The sequence below is a fragment of the Malus sylvestris genome, chromosome 6 (assembly GCF_916048215.2).
Source record: "Malus sylvestris chromosome 6, drMalSylv7.2, whole genome shotgun sequence".
Taxonomy (NCBI): domain Eukaryota; kingdom Viridiplantae; phylum Streptophyta; class Magnoliopsida; order Rosales; family Rosaceae; genus Malus; species Malus sylvestris.
The window spans coordinates 25,931,296-25,955,193 of record NC_062265.1 but is presented as its reverse complement, the minus strand read 5'-3'; the positions used below and the strand labels follow the sequence as shown (position 1 = coordinate 25,955,193).

Here is a 23,898-nt window from a genome sequence, read left to right as displayed (position 1 = left end):
AGTAATAGAGAATTTTGAAAAAATACATTCGATTAGGTCAAAGGTTCACAATAACTTATCGACCAAAAGCCCCCGAGGTCAGTCCGAATAGTGAAAGGAGGCATGAGAATAAATTAGGACTCGGTTAAGTCAAATGTTCGATTACAAACACATCTTTTTTTATATACAAAAGAAAAACAACCTTTATTTATTTTTCTATTTCCCATTTTTGGCAGTGTTGCTTTCTATACTCTCAAAGAATCTAGACGTCACCTAGATTTGTTGACACTACAATTGATGGTGAACCACGATTATCCACTCCTTTCGGAGACCAAGAAGACTCACAAAAACATTTCAATCTCTCCCTAACCACAAATCTGACTTCCACACCAGGAACGAGTTTCGAACATATAAAGTGGCTTACTTTGTATAAACTTTCATAATTTAGGGCCGAAAGTAGCGTTCTATACTTTAGTCCAGATACACCATATAATAATACATAATATATATATATATATATATATATATATATATATATATATATATATATATATATATATATATATATGCCCGACAATACAACCTATATAGGAAATAGGTCCTATCCAACCCCCTCCCATGAAAAAAGCACAGAAACCCGATCTCATATGATCCTCAAGAGTCTTGTATGCTGCCAGTGCATCTTAGAGATGTCGTGCCGCCATGAAAAATTTGCCTTCAAAGGGAGGCATTTTCCAGTATATTATGTGGCTGTGCGAGGAGCTTGATCACAAGGTTGGCATGTACAGCAGGAGTATGAAAGTCAACCGAGAACTCACTGGATGCCGTTCACTAACTTCTCAAATTTCTGGGCAATTGCATGATGCTTCCTGCTATTGTACAATTGGATTAGCGACCCAATTGCGTTGCATATCATCTCGTTCTTCGGATTCCCGGTAGATTTATTATTCTCAAGTTCAGCTTGACTACTTGTCTCTCCAAGTGACGAGCATAGCGCCTTGAACCAGTCTTCGAGGAACGAGGCTTTCTGTATCCGCAGAAAGAAAATGAGTCCAAGAAAATGGACATATCAGCAAACATGAACATATGCACACATGACCATTTTCTTTAGGGGTGTGCTATCCACACACCCTATTTTACTTTTCACACACCCCTTGATAATTTCTGTCCTTTGATCTTCTTCAATTCATCCGATCCGACGGTCGAAAATTAAAAAGGTGTGTGAGAAGTAAAATGGGGTGTGTGGATATCACACCCCTTTGTTTATCTCCCAAATGAAAATTGTTATCATGGTTCACTTGGTCACTTCGTGAAAATGATCTACGGTATGACATGATAAAATATTTTTCTACAATAAAACTCGTGGAGAAGTAACTACGAATATTATCCTGGGCCAAGTTAATTCAATTTACGTGTAAGAAACACTTACTTTTACAAGGAAATCTTTGACGGGTTCATGATCCGAACTTGAAGTGAGGATAAGAACATGCAACACGGTTGAGGTCAACTGAACCAGGCAGAAGAAAAAACTAATAAACACATCATATACCTCAAACACATGCACATTAAACCAAAATTCACTATTTCAACCAATATTAATTCACAACTGCTCAGGTGCATTACGTACCTGGTTTTCAAGTGCAACCCTGTATTTGAAATTTGACGGTGATGCAATCCGATCTGAACCTTGATTCTCTAATATATGCACCAGACCCTGGATGACATCGGAGAAGGATTCTCCATAATCTACAACAAACCAATAGGCTTCTCTTTTAGTTTCCAGATTGTATCAAGGGATGATTTAAAGGATTCTCATACAAAACACAATGAGCAAGATTTCCTTGATCAAAAATGCATCCAGAAGATGTCAGTCAACTAATTGAACCGATAACAATAAAAATTGAACTTTGGTGGAGAAGGATAACTGATATATAGCATTGTGAAGTTACCAAGGCAACAATAACATAGAAACAAGGGTAAATCCAACTACATACCAAATACTGATGCTGGCACGGCCAAAGCAGAAGCAGCTTGAATCCTGATCTTAAAGTTGGAAGAATCGCGTAACAGCAGTAAAAGAATACTAAACACAGACGAAGCCCTGTCAGAAAACAATGCACGGTTAGCTTTTTTTTAGTTATGATTTATGAGCTTACTTTCATACTTTAGGAGAATGCAGAGAAAACAAGCTATTATTGTAAACACTAGTAAAATATTAGGCATTTCAACCTCATACATCAATAAATTGATTTCCAACAAGAAATAAAAAACATCGTAACCATGCCCGCATAAGATTCAAACTATACCAATCCATCTCTCGCAGTCTTAATGTCTCATTCAGAAATAGGTTGCTTAAAGCATGACAAACATTCCATTGGACCTGTTAGATGCACAGTAAAATTAGAGTTGAAAACAGAAGATAATAATGAGGATACAGTCTCATCCATTCCACTCAAATTAGAAAATAAAATCTCAGCAAGTAAGAACTGTCAGCATGGTACCTTAACATTACCAGTCGTAACACAAGAAATAAATGCCTGAACGACCCTCTCTAGCCAATGAGAATCTCCCAAAGAAGCTGGATGGCATGATATTGATACATCTCTTTGACTTCCTTCCCTGTAATTGCTTGATGATATTTTGTCAGGTTTAGTGCTCTTTATTGGCATGCCATTATTGTCTACTATCCTGTCACTATTGCTTCTATATTTGATAGATCTTGAAAGATTCCCTAGAGCCCTTACAGCATTTGATTTAATCTGATTGTAGAAAGAAAAAAATACTCAGAACTGTGAGATATACATGAATTATCAATGACTATAAATGAGCAGACACTATGAATTCTTTACATCTAAGTGTCTATCATTTGGCTTATTATCATCATATTCAACTAACATATAGAAAGGAGGAAAAAACGAAATGACTTGACTTGTTAACATATCTAACCTTATCTCCATCCTTAGTCAGACGCAAAGCGCACTCGGTTAATACTGTGAATAATTTAGAGATTTCAGGATAGCCTATACAGAAATGAAAAAAAAAAAAAAAAACAATAGAAAGAAGATTAGTAGTTTGAATAATCAATGATACAGTGTAAATACCATTGATATATCACGCTTCAAAATTAAGCTCACCTCCAGATTGTTTCAAGGCAAAATCATCAATACAATGACGGATAGAATCACATATGTTTGCCAGAGCCCAAGAAGCAGTTATTCGCACCTAAAATAAGAATTATACGAAAGGTTTTGACTGCTTAAGAAGTAAAATGAAATACCAATCTTATTAAATATAAAATATAATTAGACAGACAGGAAAATACCGAGATCAGGGGATCACGAGTGTTAATCTCCACAGCATGAACAAATTTATCAAGGATCTCTGCACTGTATAATTTAAGTTCTTAATGAATCTCTGTCAAAGGTTCTCGAACAAAGCATAAAATTCGAAGTCGATAACAGATAATAAGAACTCTGAGAATCATTCAATGCCATTAAAAACATGTCAAAATCACCTTTGAGAAACTTGAGGAAACATTGATATGACTCCAATGGCTCGACAAGCAGCTGACCTAACCGAAGGCACATCATCACTTACGGCAGCACGAACCTAAAAGGATTTTGTACGTATAACCGATAAGAAAAAAAGCTTTCTATTCCATTTACAAAAAACAGAGAGGTTACAGTATAGCACCAGTGATTAGTTACAAGAAAACTTACAGAAGAAGAAAGAATGAAGTTTTGTTTTTCCTTCGACAATGAGAAGAATACAGAAGAAGTTATACCCGCAAAACATGTAACAGAGGCTGCTCTCACCTTCAAGGAAATTTATAAGGTTCAGAACAGTAGATAAAAACGCAAAAAGATAATCCCTACATTTGGTATATTACCCCACTTGGGAAAAAGTCAAACGTTTATAACAACTAACCACTGCAGAAGGATGGTGAAGAATCAGAGACATATGTTTCTCAATTGTCTCACACCACTGCTCTGTTCCAGATTGACATGATGTGGGTTCATCTCTAGTATTTTCTGAGTTCTCTGGTTCATAAAAAGGGGCAGATGAAACTTTTTTCATCCTTATGCAGTCAGAAATAAATGGAGCATCAAGTAATTTATCATCTAAAGGGTCTTCAGTTCCTTTAAATCCAGATATTGCCCGTAGACATTCGTCCAAAACCTGATAATTGACATCAAGGATCATTATACGTATATGTCCGCGAGGGGAAAAAAATCAATTACATGAATATGACCTAAAAATACCACTTTGTAAGGTCTCGCTTGTTTCTAATGTACAACAAACTCAACAAAAATTAATAGTATTCATTTACTTTTTTGGAGAGGAAAAATAGCTGATATTAAAGGACTCTTACTTTAATAGCAGCTGTAATGACTTTTTCCCCAATAAATCCAACAAAATTTCTAGTATTGCCCTTATATCCTGTAGGAACTTCAGTAATAGCTGCCCTCAAAACACCATAAACAATGGTGGAAATTTGTTCCCAACAGGAAAACATTATGCTTGGGTAATTATGGGACACAGCCCTAAGTGCCTACAAGAAACAATATAAGCCTTAGATATAATCACCAAATGCGTCAAAATAGCCAAACTCCTTTAAGAAAAGAAAGTGCATAGTCGAAAAGACACTAATAGAAAAACCACAAGCATCTCATGACAGTTGATGGCATGCTACATGCTTGCCCAGAAAAGAATCAGCACCGCTGCAAAACCTGATTATCATAAACCAATTACCAGAAGAGCCTCAAAGCATATCGTTGGGTTGCTAACTTGTTCTGAAAATTGAAACAGTGTAGAGAGAACAGCTGACTTCTTTTTAGCATCGACAAAATCTGGAGAAAGGAGACAAAGTGGAAAGGCACAGAAATGAGACAAAGTGTGATGATTTTCAAAAGGATGGTGTAGCTTAAGAATTAGCAAACATGAGCACCAGTAAAGTTAATCAGTTATGCTACCAATATTAAGCTCATCATTAGATATCTCCACCAGAAGCATGTCTTTAACTTGCAGTGAAGAAGGTGAGATGTTCAGAGCGGTTGTCAAGCAACTAATAGAAGAAGCCTAATCAACGAGATAAAAATAGTTAAGTTATAACAGTGGGGAAGGGCAGGCAATGCAGATATTACTCTTTACCTGAAAAAGAAAAAGAAAAAAAGGACAACTAACCAGCAGACCAGTCTGATCACTTTTGAATGGAAATCCATTTTTCATCCTTTCTTGTAGAGACGTAAAAACTGTTGGCAACAACTCTCCAGGCATTCTTGAATATCTGTAAAATGATCATTGACAGGAAATATAAGTACACAAGATTTTCCTCAAAAAAGAGTAGGGAGTAACATCATTCATCGTTTTGTTGTGTACACAAGTGTCTAATAAAATAAATAAAATGCTACTATGAAGAATCAGTATTCAGAGCGTGCCACTTTTCCTATCCTCGCTGCAATAAATAAAGAATATTGTTTGAAATCAAGATTTTCGGAGTCAGATCCTAAAGTAAAGGAGGTGACTTACTCACCCAAAAGTAAGGGAAGTTGGTAAGGGAAAGATTCAAACCCAAAAAGGGCATAAAGGCAATATAAAATGCTATTAAAGCTGTAAGCCAAATTGCCCAATTTCAGAACTGAATTAAAAAGTACACACTGAATAGTTCTAACTGGAGGTTTTGGAATCTGAATACAGCTTAAGAGAAACATAAGATGATACAAGTGTTTTGAACACCAAATCACATTTAAACAAAACCAAAGAAAAGAAGCAAATCATTAACAATTACAAAATTTTTGGGGGGAGAACTCATACGGTGTAGATGATATCAAAAGCATGAGAATCTTGAACAGGGATGCCATCAGTCTACTATGAGTTTCACGTTGAATTAAGTATAAAATACCTACACCAGATACATCATAAAAATTGTGACGTCATGAGAATAAGTTACTTGAACATGTAACAGCAATATTATTGCAGTGAAAGTATGAATTTGTGCAGCATAGTGGCTTTCACATACCTGTATGAAGCTGCATTAGTATATGTCCAAGGGAACTTGAAAGTGATGTGAAAGATCCACGTTTAGAAGATTCCTTGAACTCTGCTACCTGCAGAAAAACAGATGACGGGCCATCCAACATTGCTTCCAGGGTTGATGCAGAAGCAAGCCGTGCCTAGCCACAATAGAAAAGCACATGTCAGCTAGAAGCACCACTGAACATAGATTATTATATAACCATTGGAGTATGTATGAAAGTTGTGAAAATGAGAAAACAAATTGCCATGAACCATAGCAGAAGTACAAAGATATTTTACATAAACCCAGGGTCTAGGTTCAAATAATTCACCAAAAGCAAGTGCAGTGTCTAAATCTAATCAGTAACAACAGTTAATGATACCTTTAGATAAGGATCAAATAGCAAGCATGTCATTAGTGTTGCTTCATATTTCCTGTAATTCAGAACATAACAGGAAAAAGTGAGTTTGGTGGTGGAGGATCAAGTATATGAAATTAACTATTTGGGAATAGTAGAAAGTGGGATGCTTTACCTAGGTTGTAGTACATCACTGGTTGGCAATAGCAGCGTCCATTGGCTGGTAAATGATTTGGAATCAGCTTGACAAAGATCCTTCACCAAATTAACGAAGAAAAGAAGGTAAGTGTGCAAACAGTAAAAGATTTCATTGTCAAAATACAGCATCCCAATTTCTTCGTACATAATGGATAATGTCATTGTGCTAAGATGTTGTCACTTGTCACCATCTTGTTAGATTTCATAATATTAATAGGTACACCAGTAAACAAAATCAACTCAAAAAGCGAGGTAATCAATATAGCTACTTACGCCAGCCAGGGGCCCAGATCACATAACATTTGCTTAACATTTTCCTTCTGCCCGAACTTTTAACAAGTAAAGAAATATTGCTTTTCCAAAATGATTGGTGGGATTCTGTAGCTTCAAGAAGACAATAAATTTTTAAAACAAAAGCAGCTACTTTTTGCTCAGCCATATTATCCACTGCTTCAATCGAATCCCTAAGATTTAATCACTGTCATTAATCACTTAATCACTTAAGATGTAAAACAACATTAATCACTTAATACTGAACTTTTTTTCTTTTAGCTAGCTTACACCCCAAGATTTAATTGGATGCCGTGATGTAAATTAGTATTTCCTCCCTTTAGTAAAATAAGAGATCTAAGATCTTTGGGAGGTGAGACCCTAGGGCAGGGTACATCTTATTCTGTAGCCTATTATTGACATTGAGATAAAAAGAAGTGAATAAAAAAAAGACAAAAAAAAAACTGAAAAAATCTTTAATAACTTTGACATTAGGAAAGAGGATAAGAACCAAAAAATTGCAAAACTTACCTGTATACAAACAATGGCAGCTACTCGGACTTTTGATTTCTGAATGTTGTCAATGTCTTTAATTGATCCATCACTGTCACTGTAATCTGAATCTGACAATGCAAACTCATTTGCGGAAGATTCATGATCTGATAAACTTTGAGAACCCTGAGCTCCACTCTTCTTCATATTTGAATTGTCCCTTTGGCGCAGGTGTGGAGGCCTATATGGAGTACGATCGGTCTTTTTAGAATCTTCCAAACCCAACTTAAGGCTTGCTAAACTAGGTTCCTTTTCCTTTTGACCAATTGCTGAACAGGTATGTTGGGTTCTACTATTAATGCCATAGGAAAAGAACATTCGCAAAGCAGCCACAAAACTTGACACCTGAAAGGATAATCAAATCCAGAAGGTGTGAAATATGATGGTTGAAGATACAACTCAATCTGAACCAGGCTATCAGTTTAGTATAATTTCAGTAAACAAAATCATCAACTTACATGGTCAGAAAATGAACACTTACGATCCGCGAGAGTCAAATGCAGACAATGCAGAAGCGATAAATAAAACCTGCAGCAGCACAAATGGCGTACCATTGCCAATATATATAAGGATGACAAATTCATTTATAATATGTCGAAGCAAGCAATAGTAGAGACTGTTGGAATACTTGGACATAAAAGCGTCTTCCACAAGCTGGCTTTTAGCTGCCAAGCCATCCATCACTTTCCTAAAAACCTAAGTGAGAGCAAAACCGCATCAGCATCACATATACATACATACATACAAATACACAGAATTACAAGTGTCAAATAAATTATCAGGACCTCGATTGTTGATCTCCAGATGTCCAACGGCAAGGTTAAACCAACTCTGGAGATTGCCTCTCCAAGCATAGTAAATGCAAGCGTCTGAACTTCCCATAAACTACAATATCGAGGCACCGGCATTCTCTTCCCAACTTCAAGAACCGAGCTTTGGTTGCGAACTGAGCTCAACTCTGCATGAGAGCTCTCAATGATTCGCAGCAGGAACTTCACCAGCTGAACCTCCTCCGCCGTCGTGCATTTCCTCTGATACGCGCTCATAACACGTCTAAAGATAACGAATTTACAAATTACAATCGAATTCACAATCAGAACGCAAATTTTCCGGAAATGGAACCGAAAACCAGAGGAGTTGAGCATACCTTAGAGTCTGCAGAGCTTCCATAACCGGCGTAAAGGACGAAGAGCCGATGAACGAGCGAAGCATTTTGTTGAAAGCGTCGAGGATCAGAGTCCAAGAAGCTGAATTGATCTCGAGCGGAACACGATGGGAGATATCATGGATCTGAATCAAAACGACAACAATTTTCAAAATTTTCGGAGAAAAAACGAAGAAGCAAAGGGGCAGAGCCAAATTCTCAGTCGAATACATACCAAGTGCGTTATGTGAGTGAACGTAGGAGTCAGGTCTTCGCCGCCGTGAGACTTTGTGATGACGAGATCCATGACGAAGAGCAAATCGGAGGTGACTTCCTGCGGAGGTAGGTCGTGGGCGGCGGAGAGGAGAGTGTGGGAGTGGGAGAAGATGGAATGTTTGAGGAGTTCGGGGATTGAAGTGCGCAGAGGAGTTGTTAGGGTTTCGTCCCTCACTGTTAGAAACGCCGTCCTCCACCACCGTACTGGCGATGACGACGGTGGTGCCGCTGCCGCCATTTCAGAGCTTGGCTTCTCAGTCCTTCCAATTCCAACCCACTTTCAGTTAGTCGTATCGGACACTGTCCAAACTGATTCGGTTGGACAAGAGAGACCCGATCCATTGGGCCCAATAGATTGGATGATGGGCCCATTTGGAATATTCATATATGGGCTTAATATATGCCCTCTTTTTATGGCGAATGTTAGTCTACTCGCTTTTGATTCAATTCAAGAAGCAGAGAAATTCTTGCAAGTAGCTTGTAGTTCAGTTGGTTAAGAGCATTCACCTTTGCATCCGAGATCTTGTGTTTTAATCTCCTTCCTCATAGTTTAATGTAAATTATCCTATCGTTTATAAAAAAAAGTAAAAATAAATCTTAAATTTAGACACCTAAACCATGTCATTCGGTACTCTTCACAAAAAGCAAGAGGATTCCTTGCATTTGGTTGCACTCAATCTCATATTTCCCTTATTACTTTGAGTCTGTTGCCATATACAGCGTCCGTAGAGAAGAATCTCTATCCTATGTTCTTTCTTGTCTAAGAAACCTCAATTTCACAATACATTAACCATTTTCTACCTAGTTTGACTTTAAGAAAGGACACCTAGACTTGTTAAGACGTCCGCCTAAGTCGTAACTTTCACTTAGACAGAAAATAGATAACTTTTTTTTAATAAATTGTAAAAAACTTGTTGAATACTTAGATGAATACACATTATATGTTTGTTCTCCATGTTTCCATTATATTCTAATATTTTATAATCTATATGTCATTTTATTTTACAATTTATGTATCTCAATACAATTATGTAATTTTTAAGTATAAGCATGGGCTTATTTATATGATATGTGATAAATTTACTTAAATCTACATAGTTCACCTAGCCTCCCCCCGGGCCTAGCGCCCCCCCCCCCCCCGAGCCTAGCCCCCCCCCCCCCCCCGAGCCTAGCCCCCCCCCCCCCCCCCGAGCCTAGCCACCCCCGGGCCTAGCCACTTAAGCGCTAGGCCTCGACCCGCCTCATGACTAGAGTCTAGCGTCTTCCAGAACTTTACTGTAGAGTATGTGAAGGTAAATATTAGCAATAACTGTACTAAGTGTAGGTCATAACCATCTAACTAGCGTGGTCGTCATGGCATTGGTACTGTAAGGATCCATGATTGCATTTGCATAGGTGATGAGTCACTTTCGCATCATAATTTGAGCACTGTTTACATCTTAGTTCAGAAGCCAAATCCCAACATGCAGAAAAAAAATAGAGATAAATTAAAGACATAAATGCAAAAGGAAGACAGCTGAGCTGAATCTTACTCGGCCATCCAATTAATTGGGAGGAATTCTTATGTAGTTCAGAATTGCCCCGCAGTCAGTGGCGTAGCCATGATTTTCAAATAATGGGGTCATAATATCAACCAAAAAGCTTTATTGGTTCATTCCATCGAGCACCTAATAGGTACCTATGAATTCCTACCAACATATGCCGAAATTTTATGTCAACATATGTCGACGACTACTATTACTTGTACATGCTTGTCGAGGGTGGATGTAAGATACTGTGGAGTAATGTTGAAGACTTTCAAGGCTTTTCAACTAAAACATTTCATACAAGAAGAGAGAAAATGAAGACAAACATGATAGAAGAAAATAGAAGAAGTAGGATGAGGAGGTCATAATTTAATTTGCCTTAGTTGTTTTTTGCGGTTAAATCAATATACAAGTAAATATACGTAGTTTTTAAAGTTATTGGGGTCAAGGAAAACCAAAGATCCCATGCTGACTCCGCCACTGCTCGCAGTGGTCACAATGGTGGAACTAGGGGGTATGATACCAAAATACTATTAATATACATATTTATACTTGTACATATAAAGAATATTTTCATTTTTCATACATTTCTAAATCCATTCGCTAAAATATATGTTTTTCAAAATCAAACGTACTATATATACGTATATTTACACAGTTAATGTTGAATGCATTTAGTTTCACATATTTTTTAGTGTAACATATAAAAATTTCACGTATTATACAAATATTTATAACATATCTAAGAAAGATAACATTTTTTTTTTGTAAAATGTATTTTTAACATTTTTAAATAATAGCGAACTTCGTATTTATTTAAAAAATTGCATAATAATATACGAACTTATTTTTAAGTGCTATAAGGGCATCTTCTTCTCCTAACTATAAGAATCGTTGTCAATGTTAGAAATTGATACTCCAAGATAATTTATAATGGAGAGAGATGGCGATTTGAGTGTGTACAGGATGATGTGTGCAGACAGACGGAACATGTGTCCGTATTTTTAAGTAGGTCTTATAATGCGTGAGGACAGACAGAACATGTGATCCAAACACCAGTCAGTTAGATAGGTGGAGTCACACATGAACAGTGAATATTATCTAGGGGTGTGAATCCACATACCCCATTTTACTTCTCACACACATTTTTAATTTTCGGCTGTCGGATCGGATGAATTGAAGAAGATCAACGAATATAAATTATCAAAGAATGTGTAAGAAGTAAAATAGAATGTGTGGATAGCACACCTTTATTATCTACATGTCTATTTCCTGCCATGACGTAAAAAACGGAAAACTGATGCCCTAGCATGTACAGAAATGGGCTAAAGCTGAAACTGAAAGCAGCCTCAACCAAACACATTGAATATTGTCCCAATCCCCCCATTAATTTCTGCTGTGAAGTTACCTTCGAAGCAGGCAACCTCACTAAAATACTAAGACTTTTAATAAAAAACCCGCGATACTATTTATTTTAACAAAAAATCATATTTTTACATTAAAAAGTCAATTATGTTACTATTTATTTTACCCTTTATTTTATATTTATCATTAAAACTCAAAGTTTTCAAACATTTTTCATTAGTTTTCCTTAAAATATTTCTCACCTGGCTTGTTTTTTGTTTTGTGTGTTTTATTAGTGGTTGGTTTTGCAGGTTGGTGATGAAGAAAGTTCAAAGTGTGTGATGGAGGCCTCGTTGGACAGCCCACAGCCACAAGATGTGAGCTCTATTAGCCGACTGTGTGGGTCCAAATAAGCCGGCGTCGTTCCAAGCCCATACATAAGCTCATTTACTCTCGTGGTCCTGGTACATTTGAGCTTGTTCTACTCACTCACATCACCATCACTCTCCATCAGAAATTATTTTGGAGTTATCAATTTCTAACATTGACAACGATTCTTATCTCTCTTTTTTACTCTTCTTTTTTATTTCTTTGCCGGATCTTGGTTATAATGTCCTGTGCATGCCAATGTTTGGCTTATTAATGCATGACGAAGGCCTCGTTTGGGATTGAGGTGATTTTAAAAAAAGTCACTGTGAAAAAAAGCTGAGGGTCATTTTTGTGTTTGGTAAACTGAAAAAAAAAGGCTTATTTTGGAAGCTGCTGTGAGAATAAGCTGAAAATCAAAGGAAAAGCTGAAGCTGCTATTTGCTGCTTTGAAAAAAAACCAGTTTTTTCAAAGCACATGGAGTTACAGTGCTCCTTTAATGAAAAGACACACTATCATCCTGCTTTTTTTTCCAAAAGCACTTTCACAAAAAAGTTTACCAAACACTCTACTGGCTTTATTTCACAGCCGCTTATTCTCACAGCACAGCCGCTTATTCTCACAGCAGCTTTTTTTCAAAGCACAGCAATACCAAACCAGCCCGAAGTATGTTATGGTTAGTTGCATATGCACACGTGTTATAGATTCTTGATTAAAGCATGTGAAATTTAAAACTAATGCATCAACGATCATACTTCTCCCACTAGTCCCTAGCCGATTTGCGCAAGCTAACTGCATGCTTGATTTGGCATAGTGACTGGACAAACTAAGAACATATATGTATCAACAGTCAAAACTTACGCACATGTGTAAACAACTGATGTTAGCAAAAATGATAGATGACTCACATCACATGCATCAGAAGTCAAAAACCACCCAGACACGCAATTACCTGGTGGTCTCTTGTTGCAATGTCATTTGAAAGCTTTTGAATACCTAGCAGCAGCCAAGTATAATATAATAGATGTTGCCTTCACAACTTAAGTGACGTCTAATCTTTTGAATACCTAGCAGCAGCCAAGGAATCAAAGATGGAAACGCGGCTACAGAAACGTGGACGTCTCTTGAAAATTATATGGAGCCATCTCTCTGTGCCCTAATAACACCAGAAACAGATACTCCGGTTGTTTCTATTTGGAGACAAGCTGAAGCTGCTGCCCTTATCAGCTTATCCACTACTGCTGTTTGCTTTTCTTTTTTCAGAAAGGAAAAACTACGGCGCACTGCAACAGAAAAAAGCACACAGATTAGTTTACAGAAGCACAAACTAATTTTTAGGTAATGGATTTTTCTGTAATTTTATTTCATACATACATGATAGATGATACACCCACCAGCTCCACTTTATCATAATCATGATTACTCTTAATTATTTTTCTAATCCTCTATCTCATTGTCTGTTATCGAGCGTGTGTGTATATATATATATGCGCATTATATCTCTCATCACATGATTTCACTTGATGTATATAATAAGATAATGCCGATAAAAATAATTATAAGTCTGATGACACGCAAGATTTTCTCGGTTGAGGAAGAGGCTATGTGGAACTTAATTACATCATTACCATGGTAGTATCATCATACACAAAGCAAACCTAAAATTGATGACTTGAGTTAGAAGGAAAATGAGTTGGGATATGCATGAAGCTCAATGGGGTCAGCTGGGAATTAATTTAATTATTCAAGTGTGGATAACTACCAAAGTTCTATGTAATTTAAATCATTTGATTAATTCTACTTATGTTTAGTTTATATAAATGAGAAATGATAAGGGGCTTATATCAAAATTGGTACCCTCTATGGACTCTTTATCATTTTATGTTTTTGGTATAATATTTTATAATGTTGACATGATAATTAACATTAAACTGTGAAGTGGTACAAAGTCTATGAAGAATCCCACTTTAAGAGATTTTCCTTAGCATTTCTCTATATAAATATATAGAAAAGGTTAGCTTTAGTTTAATAAAAAAAAATGTGAAGGAGAAGGAAGTGTTTGCGACAAAATATTTTGAGTCCTAATGGTGCTCTTTGCTAATATAAGAGAAAGCAATATAAAATTGAGAAAACTAAGTTTAACCTTGTTCATCTGGATACGTATTAGGATTTTGTGAGGTCATGACTCGTGACACTCATTATTTAATTTACTTATATTGTTTGCTTTATTATGATGAGAAATAAGATCTTAAATAACACTTAGGGTGTAGTCAAATTAGGATTTGACATGATTTTAATGGACTTTAAAATTAGAGGGTAGTCAATTAGGATTTTAGAAAAAAGATTTTAAAAGACTTTGAAATCATGATGTAGTCAAATTAGGATTTAAGAAGATTTTAAAAATACATCCAAATCCATAGGTAGTCAAGTGAGATTTTAAAAGACATTTTTAGAATGATTCTAAATCTATGGGTATTCAGAAAATAAAGATTTGGTAGGATTTCATGAAGAGCTGGATTTCATTGGATTTGAGAACTATACCCAACACCAAATACAATCCCACCTCAACCCCTGGGATTTCTTTCAAGCTTATGTTCCATTGTCTCTCTTCAGCCCTCACTTCTTAGCCATAAGCAGCAGGAGAATTACTTCTCTGGTCCATATACTGTTGAATCAATACTCACTCGCACACCTTTGACCCTTTCCACTATTGTTCTTTATATTTTTATGCCTCAATTTGGTAAAGGGTCAGTTAAACTCATTGAATCTGCCATGGAAGTGGTCGGTTTGTCAATAGAGTTGCAGATTGACTTGAGCTATGGAAATATATCATTTCAAATCAAACCTAGAAGTTTGATTACCAATCCAATCGGCAAAGTAAGACCAAAATTCAAAACCAACCATCTATAATGTAAGAACACATCGACCCACTGGTAAAAAAATCAAACCCAAAGAAGAAGAATTTGATTTGCACCTGAAAATTCAATTGAATCACTCGTCGATGCTCCGAATTGAATTTGAATAAAAAACAATAATTCTTCAGGAAGACAAAAAATGGACAAGACAATTAAAAAGTTTGAATTGGGTTGACAGGCCGGCTTGAAAATGAAGCAGCTGCAGAATCATGTTTTAGGGCACGGAGGGAGAAAATGGTTTTTCTTTTCTTATTTGAAAAAAAAATAAAAACAATCTAATAAAGATAAAAGAAAAGAAAAGACTATGCAAATCCATCAAAATCTACAAATAAAATCCATACAAATCCATAATAATCTATAATATAAATCCATATAAATCTGTCAAAATCCATATAGAATTGTAAGTACATTAAAATCCTTTGAAATCTGTCACTTAAAAAAAAGTCTATTAAAATTCTCTGAAATCCAAATTGACTACACCTCCTTACTCTCTCGCTCCACTCACAACTCCAACACCGCTATTTCCCTCAAGTATATCCACTTGAAGTTAACCTCTTTTTTTTTTCACATTTTAAGAAGGGTATGTTAAGGAGATTAAATTTGTAAATTAAATAACATAAAAGTTGATAATTGGATTATTAGTTAAGCGTTGATAAACGTGCTTATTTCTTTTGGTGAGACATTATTTAGTTTGCAAATTTTGTCTATAAATTTAGTCTCCCTGACATTTCGATCAACTATAAACCCCCTATTTGTAAGAATTTACACACTCATTTCACCTTCCGACACTTTTATTAATTTTGTCTATTAATTTTCTTCAATCAAATAGAGTCCATCAGCTAAAAACTAAGAAGAATGTGCGAGATAAAAATTAGTGTGTGGAATAGCAGCACCCTATTTGCAATGGCGTTTCTAAAAACTAATTAAAGTCCAAAAGATTTTTTCACTTTTGAAAATGTCGTCTATTTGTAGTATAAGGGCATCGCATCTAATTCTCATGCTTTATTATAAAGTTAAAACCGTTGTCTAAGTTCACCCAATATTACACAGAAATAGGAATAGTTTGCAAAAGGTCACCTCCATTTATGATTTTTGTAGGTCATATGAGTGGCTGTATTTTTGCTGACGACTCTTAAGTGGTGATAGTACTCATTGCCTTACTTAGTATATTGGATGGGTTTAAAATTTTAAGATTTATGCATATTCACTACACATATCTCAGAATTTAAACCCATTTAACGGTAATCAATCGAATGATGAGCATTATAATCACTTAAATGTTGAGCAAAAAATATTCTCGCCATATTATATAGCTAAACATTAAAAGATGGAAGTATTTTTGTATATCATTTCTCCCTACAACCTCTCTTTATTTCCCTGTTCTAATTATTCTCTGATTTATTTAATCCAAACGTAAAAAAGGAATGTGTGTAGAATTCGACCCCTTTTCTTTATACAAGATCAAACATTTTATTCAATCAAAGATCAAATTCTCCCCTTCCACAATAAGGGATCGAATTCTAAACATATATTTGAGTGTAGTTAAGTTAGCTAAACCTAAATGAGTGTTTTTACTTTTGTACTCAAGTTTGAATTCTCTTTTTGGTAGTGCAAATTAGATTAGAAATTTAGAATATTCACTTGAATCAATAATAGTAATTACAAACCCCCATCAATCCTTATTTCAAAAATATATTGTTCATCTTCAAGAGGTTTTTTAGTTAAAATGGTCTTTGAGATTGACGTAACTCATCACTTTGGTCCTTGAGTTTTGAAATCGATAGAAGTGGTCTTTGAGTTTGTTCACTGTCAATTATTTTGGTTATTCCGTAAAAAATCTCTGTTAAATAAGGAACAAAATGACAAAAATACTCTGAATTTAATCAACAATGGGCAAAATGATTTGACAAAAATTGAGGATATTTTTATCATTTTAGTCCTTATTTAACAAAGATTTTTCACGTAAAGACAAAAATAATTAACAATGAACAAACTTTGGAACCACTTCTATCGATTTTAAATCTCAAAACCAAAATAAAGAATTATGTTAATCTTAGAAACCAGTTTGAATAAAAAGCCTTCTTCAACACTTCAAACCACATTTAAAAGCTAGATAATAAATTCAGCTCCCACCAATTTCTCATTTTTCTTAATTTTTCATGGTGTTGTAATTTTCAGATGGAACTCATGTTACTCGCGCGTCAGCTATCCGCAAGGTTGTAAGTAAACCAAAAATGCGTGGGAACTAAGAATTGACCAATTCCATGTATTTGGAAAAAGAATCATTCCTTTCCTTCTAACCAGTCGCAAAGTGTAATTAAATTAAAGAATTATGTAACACAAAGCATATTGTTAGCTTAATTTGTGTAATATTCTCACAAGTAATATGTCAACAACCAAGTAAAGATAAACACACTAAGTATATTAAAAGTTACAACGGGTATGACTTCAATGCTACGTAACACTCACTGCTATGGTTGTTTTAGCTGTTAAATGTAATTTCCACAACCACATCATTCAGTGTCACGCACTGTTGAAGAAAAAAATATATCTTCATTGGCTATAAAGCTTGAAAAATAGTATGTTGAATATGTGAAATCTCTTAAGCTTATTAACTCAAATTAAGATTTTTGTGTTTGTGAAAAGGTCGAAGCTAAAATGTAAGAATATACACCTTATAAGTTACGGCGATTGATCAAATTAGTCTAGCAACCTTTTTGTATTCGAGTTCGAATTCTCTCATCCAATACGAATTTACAGTTTATTCCATTTCCACCTTGTTTTTGTTTCTTAACTAATTTGTGTAGGTTAATAGAGTGTGGAAGCTCCCAGAAGAAGATAGGTAGTGATTCTCAGTACCCCACACATGTCAAGTATTCCAAATAATGACAAATATTTCTCACCCAGGCCAAATATAATAACGTAAAAGATAATGCCAGCGAGACGATTAATTTAATTATATTTTATAAATTATATAATAATATGGAATTTTTTTAACAAACGATGTTATTTAGAATGGATGAGTGAACTAAACCTCACAATGAACGACTTATAATAATATGATTCAAATTTACTTTTGACGAGAATTGAACCTAAAAATTCATACTTAGAAGTAAAGAGCAATACCACTAAAACGTAGTACTAAATGGCTTGTTATTGTTGATAATTAAATTATTACTAAATATTAATTAATATACTTATTTTTTATTTATGATACATCATATAATTTGCAAATACGGTGTAAAAATTTGGTCTGCAACCATTCCTCTAATGTGAAACCCAAATTACACGTATGCATTTCTTGCTTCCCTTCCCTGCCCTAACACCTATAAATCTTCCTAATCTCCACTCTCACGCAATCTCTCTCTCTCTCTCTCTAGAAAACTAAAAAGCCAGAATATAAAACATTCTACCTTTCTGCAAACTTCAGAAAAGAGCTGAGAGATCATCAGCAGCAGCAGAGAATTACTAATTAAAAGAGCATACATAAATGAGACCACCGCCAACAGTGGGGCTGTCAGCTGTGGAAGTAGCTGATGTTAACCTCATCCACCTTTCTCCGCCACTTCCTTCACCTCCAGCAGGGCCAACGACATGCGGCTCCCACGCCTGCCGCTGGTGGCCTTACTCCGGCTCAAAAGAATTCGAGGCCAACGCCGCCATGATCATCATCGTCCTCCTTTGCGCTCTCATTTGCGCGTTGGGTCTTAATGCCGCCATCCGCTGCTTCCTCCGCGGTGGCAGCACCAACCCTTCCGATCGTCAGAACAACAGTGCTCCTCAGAGACAACAGGCGTTGGTTGATGTTCAGCAGAAGAGCAATGTGGCAGCGGCTAAGTGCTTAGAGGCGGCTCCGGCGGTGATTTACACGGCAGAGATGAAGGCGAAGCTGGCAGGGGTGGAGGCGGAGTGCGCCATTTGCTTGTCGGAGTTTGTGGAGGGGGAAGGGATTAGAGTGATAGGCAGGTGTAAACATGGTTTTCATGCTCAGTGTATTCAGGAATGGTTGTCTTCTCACTCCTCTTGTCCCACGTGCCGACGCACGTGCCTTCCTCAGTCTCCGTCTCAGTCACCACCACCTCCGCAACCCGCCAGGGAGCATAGTTCCGAACAAAATCCTATGCCGGAAAGCGGCCCGTAGCGGCTTTGTTCTTACTGAGTTTGGCCAATGTACACATGTATGGAAAATGCAACTAGTTCAAGAGTTGAAGTTTTTATCCAGTTTTTTTTAAATGGTGCCGTACACTTAATTTAATCTGGTATTAGGCAAAAGTTACCAAGCCTGATTCCTTAATTACCATCTTAGCTAGATCGGAAATCACTCTCGTTTTTTACCTTCTGCACTCTGCTGACTACTTGTTGACGTTTGATTCTCTTTTGATAGGCGAGGCGACAATCCAAGCCCAAAAATAAAAAGAGAGATATGCACAAGAAAGAAATGAGAACGCGAAAATCAATTCCCATAAAACAGCCAGCAAATAAAGTAATACATCAATTAAAACCAGCATATATGGAAACCCTTGCGTTTTTTCTACCCCTTAGCCTGCATCTGTAGAAATAACCGTCCAAATTTTTACGGGTGTACCGAAAATGCCTCTGGCCTTTAGGACACTGGCCGACTGCTGAGTGCTGATGCAAAATATGAGAAGTCCGGAGTATGTGACTGTATAACTTATCAGATCGATTGATAACGTTTCTCCTTCCAGCCGTTTCTAACCGAAAATGTCGCTTTTCCGGAACGCACTTGGATTCCGAGGAAGGTCCCAAGCGCGTAATCCCCCTCCTCCGTCGATAGAGGGGGAAAATGTACACACACAAACGGACTTGCAACGTCGTTTCTGAAATCCGAACTTTTGGGACCGCCTTAGTGAGCACAATACAAGTGCTAGGGGACGCAGGCCACGGTGGTTATGCCGTGACAATGCAAATGCTAGGGGAGAACAAAACGCAATTTATGCAGCCAACTCTTGCAGTTTTGTTGCCCCTCCCCCAGCAACTTCCTCATTTCCCAACAACAAAGGAAGATAATAATGTAAATTAATAATCCAAAACAACATCATTAATTATTTAATTAGTATCTAATATTCTATTTCAACAAACTTTAAAACCACATAAACAATGTGTACAAAACAGCACAACTGCATATACCGATCCGACTTAAGAACTACCGTTCTTACTATATCATATGTGACGCAATCTAAAAGCGATGACAAAAGAGATGACGGACCCCAAGCTCACACAATAAACGCTATCTGACAATCCGAAACCACACAAATCCAAAGAGGGGGGGGGGGGGGGGGGGAAGATGACGATATGATCGCATGTCTAGAAGCACTTCCTGTGGACGATGGACGGGCCTGATTCGTCATACTCAGACTTAGAAATCCACATCTGCATTCAAGAAAAACGAGACACCGAGATCATAATCACAGAACCGTACTTCCTAAACAAATAAATTGTACTCGAAGAACGACTTTCAGTAGTGAACATATATTATATATACACAATCAGAAAGGTACTAAACTTTTGTATCGGTTTTAGAAATCTGCAACTTATATGCTGATACCATACTTATAGAGATGGTTTGGGAGTAAGGTGCTTAAAAAAAAAACACCCATGAAAAAAAGCTGTGAGGGTTTTAGGTGTTTGGTAAACTAAAAAAAAAAGGCTTATTTTGGAAGTTGCTGTGAAAATAAGCTGAAATCAAAGGAAAAAGCTGAAGCTGCTATTTGCAGCTTTGGAAAACTGGTTTTTTTTTCAAAGCACATGGAGCTACAGTGCTCCTTTAATGAAAAGACCCACTATCAGACTGCTTTTTTTTTTCCAAAAGCACTTTTACAAAAAAGTTTACCAAACACTTTGCTGATTTATTTCACAGCCACTTATTCTCACAGCACAGCAGCTTATTCTCACAACAACTTTTTTTCAAAGCACAGCAATACCAATCCAGCCCTTATAAAATCACAACCAATTTTTATTTCTCTCACTTATAAGTTTGCTCCTCAAGAATATCACGAGGTGATTTCACTGTTTTAAGTTATTTGAACATAAACTCTTGAGATTTTCCATAGTAAATAAGAATTCAATAATCAATACTCATATCTCTTCTATGATCAGTAATACGAAGTGAAATCAAATATAAGCTATCAGCGTAGGACAAGCAGTATAAGTGTATAACCCATACCTGCTGGAATGTGCTCAGTGAAGCTAATATGGATCCTCCAATCCAAACACTATACTTTCTCTCTGGAGGTGCTACCACCTTAATTTTCACGCTGCTTGGTGCGAGGGCTGTGATCTCCTTGCTCATTCGATCAGCAATTCCTGGGAACATAGTGGACCCTCCGCTGAGGACAATGTTGCCATACAAGTCTTTTCTAATGTCAACATCGCACTTCATAATAGAGTTATAGGTGGTCTCGTGAATTCCAGGCGATTCCATTCCAACGAATGATGGTTGAAATAGGACCTCAGGGCAACGGAAACGCTCTGCTCCAATGGTAATCACCTGACCATCAGGTAGTTCGTAGCTCTTCTCAATTGATGAGCTGCTTTTAGCAGTTTCAAGTTCCTGTTCATAATCAAGTGCCACATAGGCAAGCTTCTCCTTGATGTCGCGTACAATTTCCCGTTCAGCAGTTGTAGTAAAAGTATACCCTCTCTCAGTCAGGATCTTCATCAAGGAATCTGTTAAATCTCGTCCAGCAAGGTCAAGCCGGAGGATGGCATGTGGAAGTGCATAACCCTCGTAGATGGGAACTGTGTGACTGACTCCATCACCAGAGTCCAGCACAATACCTGGAAAATGTTTTGTTGTTAAAAAGTAACGAGCTTTCAAGATTGTAAACTTTGCTTCCAAATTTATTTGTTTGTTTGCACATGGAAAATAATTATAACAAAATAAATAGATAAATCACTCTCGGTTTTTCATATTGGTACAAACCTGTAGTACGCCCACTAGCATAGAGGGAAAGAACTGCTTGGATGGCAACATACATAGCAGGGACATTGAAGGTCTCAAACATGATCTGAGTCATCTTTTCCCTGTTGGCCTTAGGATTCAGGGGTGCTTCAGTAAGGAGCACAGGATGTTCCTCAGGAGAGACACGAAGCTCATTGTAGAAAGTATGATGCCAGATCTTTTCCATGTCATCCCAGTTGCTAACAATCCCGTGTTCAATAGGGTATTTTAATGTGAGAATACCTCTTTTCGACTGGGCCTCATCCCCGACATAGGCATCTTTCTGTCCCATCCCCACCATAACACCTGTGTGTCTAGGACGACCAACAATACTGGGGAAAACAGCCCTTGGAGCATCATCTCCGGCAAATCCAGCCTGTTGAAGGAAGTCATGACGATCGTTATATACCAAGGGAAAGCATGTATGTTAAGATGGGTTCTCATACATTACCAGGCAAAATGAAACAAAGCCCATACCTTAACCATTCCAGTACCATTATCACAGACGAGAGGCTGAATGTCCTCGGTATCTGCCATTCTTTATGGTGATGCTGCAGAGGAATCAGGGAAATCCGTTAGTAACCTAAGAAACATACTAGAATGCATACAATTATGGTAACTTCTTCATTGAACGAATCAGTTCTTGGTTTTTACATCAGAAAACTCTGTTTTGGTCTTGTAAGTTGGATTGTGTACCTTATAACCTAACTAACAAGCATGGATTAATGGGAGATTGCCACAAGTTGAACAAAACAAAGGTCATATCAGTGAGCCATTACAATCCTGGATTAAGTACTAAACATTGGGCAACCGGTAATTGAAGACACGCGTGAAAAGTGAAAATCCACCGCTTATAAAACGTAATACTCTATTTCACCGGAAGATCAACAAAACAGGCAAAAAGCAATAAAGCATAATTTCTAATTCTTTCCAGGAATTACATCCAAAACCGAAGGCTACCTAACTATTTTGTAAAGGGTTTGTCAGGCACCGATCACATATAGAAATAACACGGCTGATTCTTATTCCCATACCACAGATGAATCAATTACACGCACTTCAAACTGGTATCAAGCATTTCGGGTTTTCCTTTCAAGTACACACACACACACACAATATGTTTGTCACCAATTGATAACAAGTAAGGGGTTTTGGATCAGATTAAACCAAAATATGAGATTTGTCATGCTTAATGCTAGTGATGGGTTGATGCCATCAAAATTTAGATGCCAATCAGATTAAATCACTACAAAATCTGTCAGAATTTGCCACTCACAGTCTCAGTCAGTCACTGACTAATTAACATGAACAGCAACAATCACTCAACAAATTCACAAAACACCAGAACAATCCACAGTGAACTTGTGAGATGATAGATCAATCAACGAACACAAGATTAAACAAATTAAATTCACAACAGTAAAATCGGAAGCAGGAACAGAAAAAAAAAAGAAACAATTCAACTTACAAAAACTTGGAAATCGATTCACAAGAGGGGAAAATAGCAGATATACTGAAGAGAAACGGAAAAAAATGGTTTCTTGGTAGCAGGAGGGAGACAAAGAGCTTAAGAAGCACGCATACCTTCGGGGAGTCGAGGAGGATTTGAGCTGACAGCTAAAAGGAGTGGGTGGGCGGCCGGCCAGACGAAATGATGGAAAAATGAAGGTCGGTTTGATTCTGCTTTACGATTAGACAATTGAAGGAATTTCTGCCAACCTCTGGAAAGTCTGGACTGTCGAACTTTCCAGAATGTATTTTGCTTATTTTTACAAAAAAATTGTAGTAATGGTCTTTTAATTTTAACTTAAATAGAGCAATGATTTCTTAATTAAAAATTTATTACTATTAATCCCCTAATTCATCAGAATGTGCAACTATGGCCCCTCAACTAAAAATCCATTACCATTGATCTCTCAACTTTAATTCAATTAGAGAAATGATCTATCAACTTTAACCTAATTAGAGCAATGATCCCTTAACTTTAACCCA

General features: G+C 36.7%; 3 protein-coding genes across 6 annotated transcripts; 1 reads left to right on the top strand and 2 right to left on the bottom strand.

Annotated features, from left to right (window-relative positions):
• Positions 1 to 379: 379 nt before the first annotated feature.
• LOC126626556 (uncharacterized) lies at positions 380 to 9,085 on the bottom strand. Of its 3 annotated transcripts, none has more exons than XM_050295917.1 (26): positions 8,753 to 9,085; positions 8,521 to 8,663; positions 8,159 to 8,426; positions 8,002 to 8,069; positions 7,832 to 7,901; positions 7,353 to 7,718; positions 6,529 to 6,608; positions 6,378 to 6,429; positions 5,999 to 6,152; positions 5,794 to 5,881; positions 5,164 to 5,266; positions 4,953 to 5,058; positions 4,732 to 4,829; positions 4,352 to 4,531; positions 3,907 to 4,158; positions 3,699 to 3,794; positions 3,494 to 3,588; positions 3,302 to 3,365; positions 3,114 to 3,201; positions 2,926 to 2,999; positions 2,481 to 2,738; positions 2,286 to 2,359; positions 1,974 to 2,080; positions 1,607 to 1,725; positions 1,409 to 1,486; positions 380 to 1,006 (listed from the first exon to the last, which is right to left on the bottom strand). In XM_050295917.1, exons 1-26 carry the CDS (start codon positions 9,029 to 9,031, stop codon positions 794 to 796), a joined length of 3,573 nt encoding a protein of 1,190 aa, XP_050151874.1. In that variant the 5' UTR covers positions 9,032 to 9,085; the 3' UTR covers positions 380 to 793. The 3 variants fall into 3 exon arrangements, with proteins under 3 accessions (XP_050151874.1, XP_050151876.1, XP_050151875.1); XM_050295919.1 differs by having other exon boundaries at positions 2,926 to 2,969; XM_050295918.1 differs by having other exon boundaries at positions 4,732 to 4,830; positions 4,969 to 5,058.
• A 9,171-nt stretch (positions 9,086 to 18,256) lies between these two features.
• Positions 18,257 to 19,263, top strand: LOC126626555 (RING-H2 finger protein ATL79-like). The gene has a single exon (XM_050295916.1). The coding sequence runs from the start codon at positions 18,436 to 18,438 to the stop codon at positions 19,084 to 19,086; it is 651 nt and encodes a 216-aa protein (XP_050151873.1). The 5' UTR covers positions 18,257 to 18,435; the 3' UTR covers positions 19,087 to 19,263.
• A 719-nt stretch (positions 19,264 to 19,982) lies between these two features.
• On the bottom strand, positions 19,983 to 23,656 carry LOC126626554 (actin-7-like). Of its 2 annotated transcripts, none has more exons than XM_050295914.1 (5): positions 23,491 to 23,656; positions 22,384 to 22,457; positions 21,889 to 22,282; positions 21,130 to 21,743; positions 19,983 to 20,336 (listed from the first exon to the last, which is right to left on the bottom strand). In XM_050295914.1, exons 2-5 carry the CDS (start codon positions 22,441 to 22,443, stop codon positions 20,271 to 20,273), a joined length of 1,134 nt encoding a protein of 377 aa, XP_050151871.1. In that variant the 5' UTR covers positions 22,444 to 22,457; positions 23,491 to 23,656; the 3' UTR covers positions 19,983 to 20,270. The 2 variants fall into 2 exon arrangements, with proteins under 2 accessions (XP_050151871.1, XP_050151872.1); XM_050295915.1 differs by having other exon boundaries at positions 23,375 to 23,503.
• Positions 23,657 to 23,898: the final 242 nt, after the last annotated feature.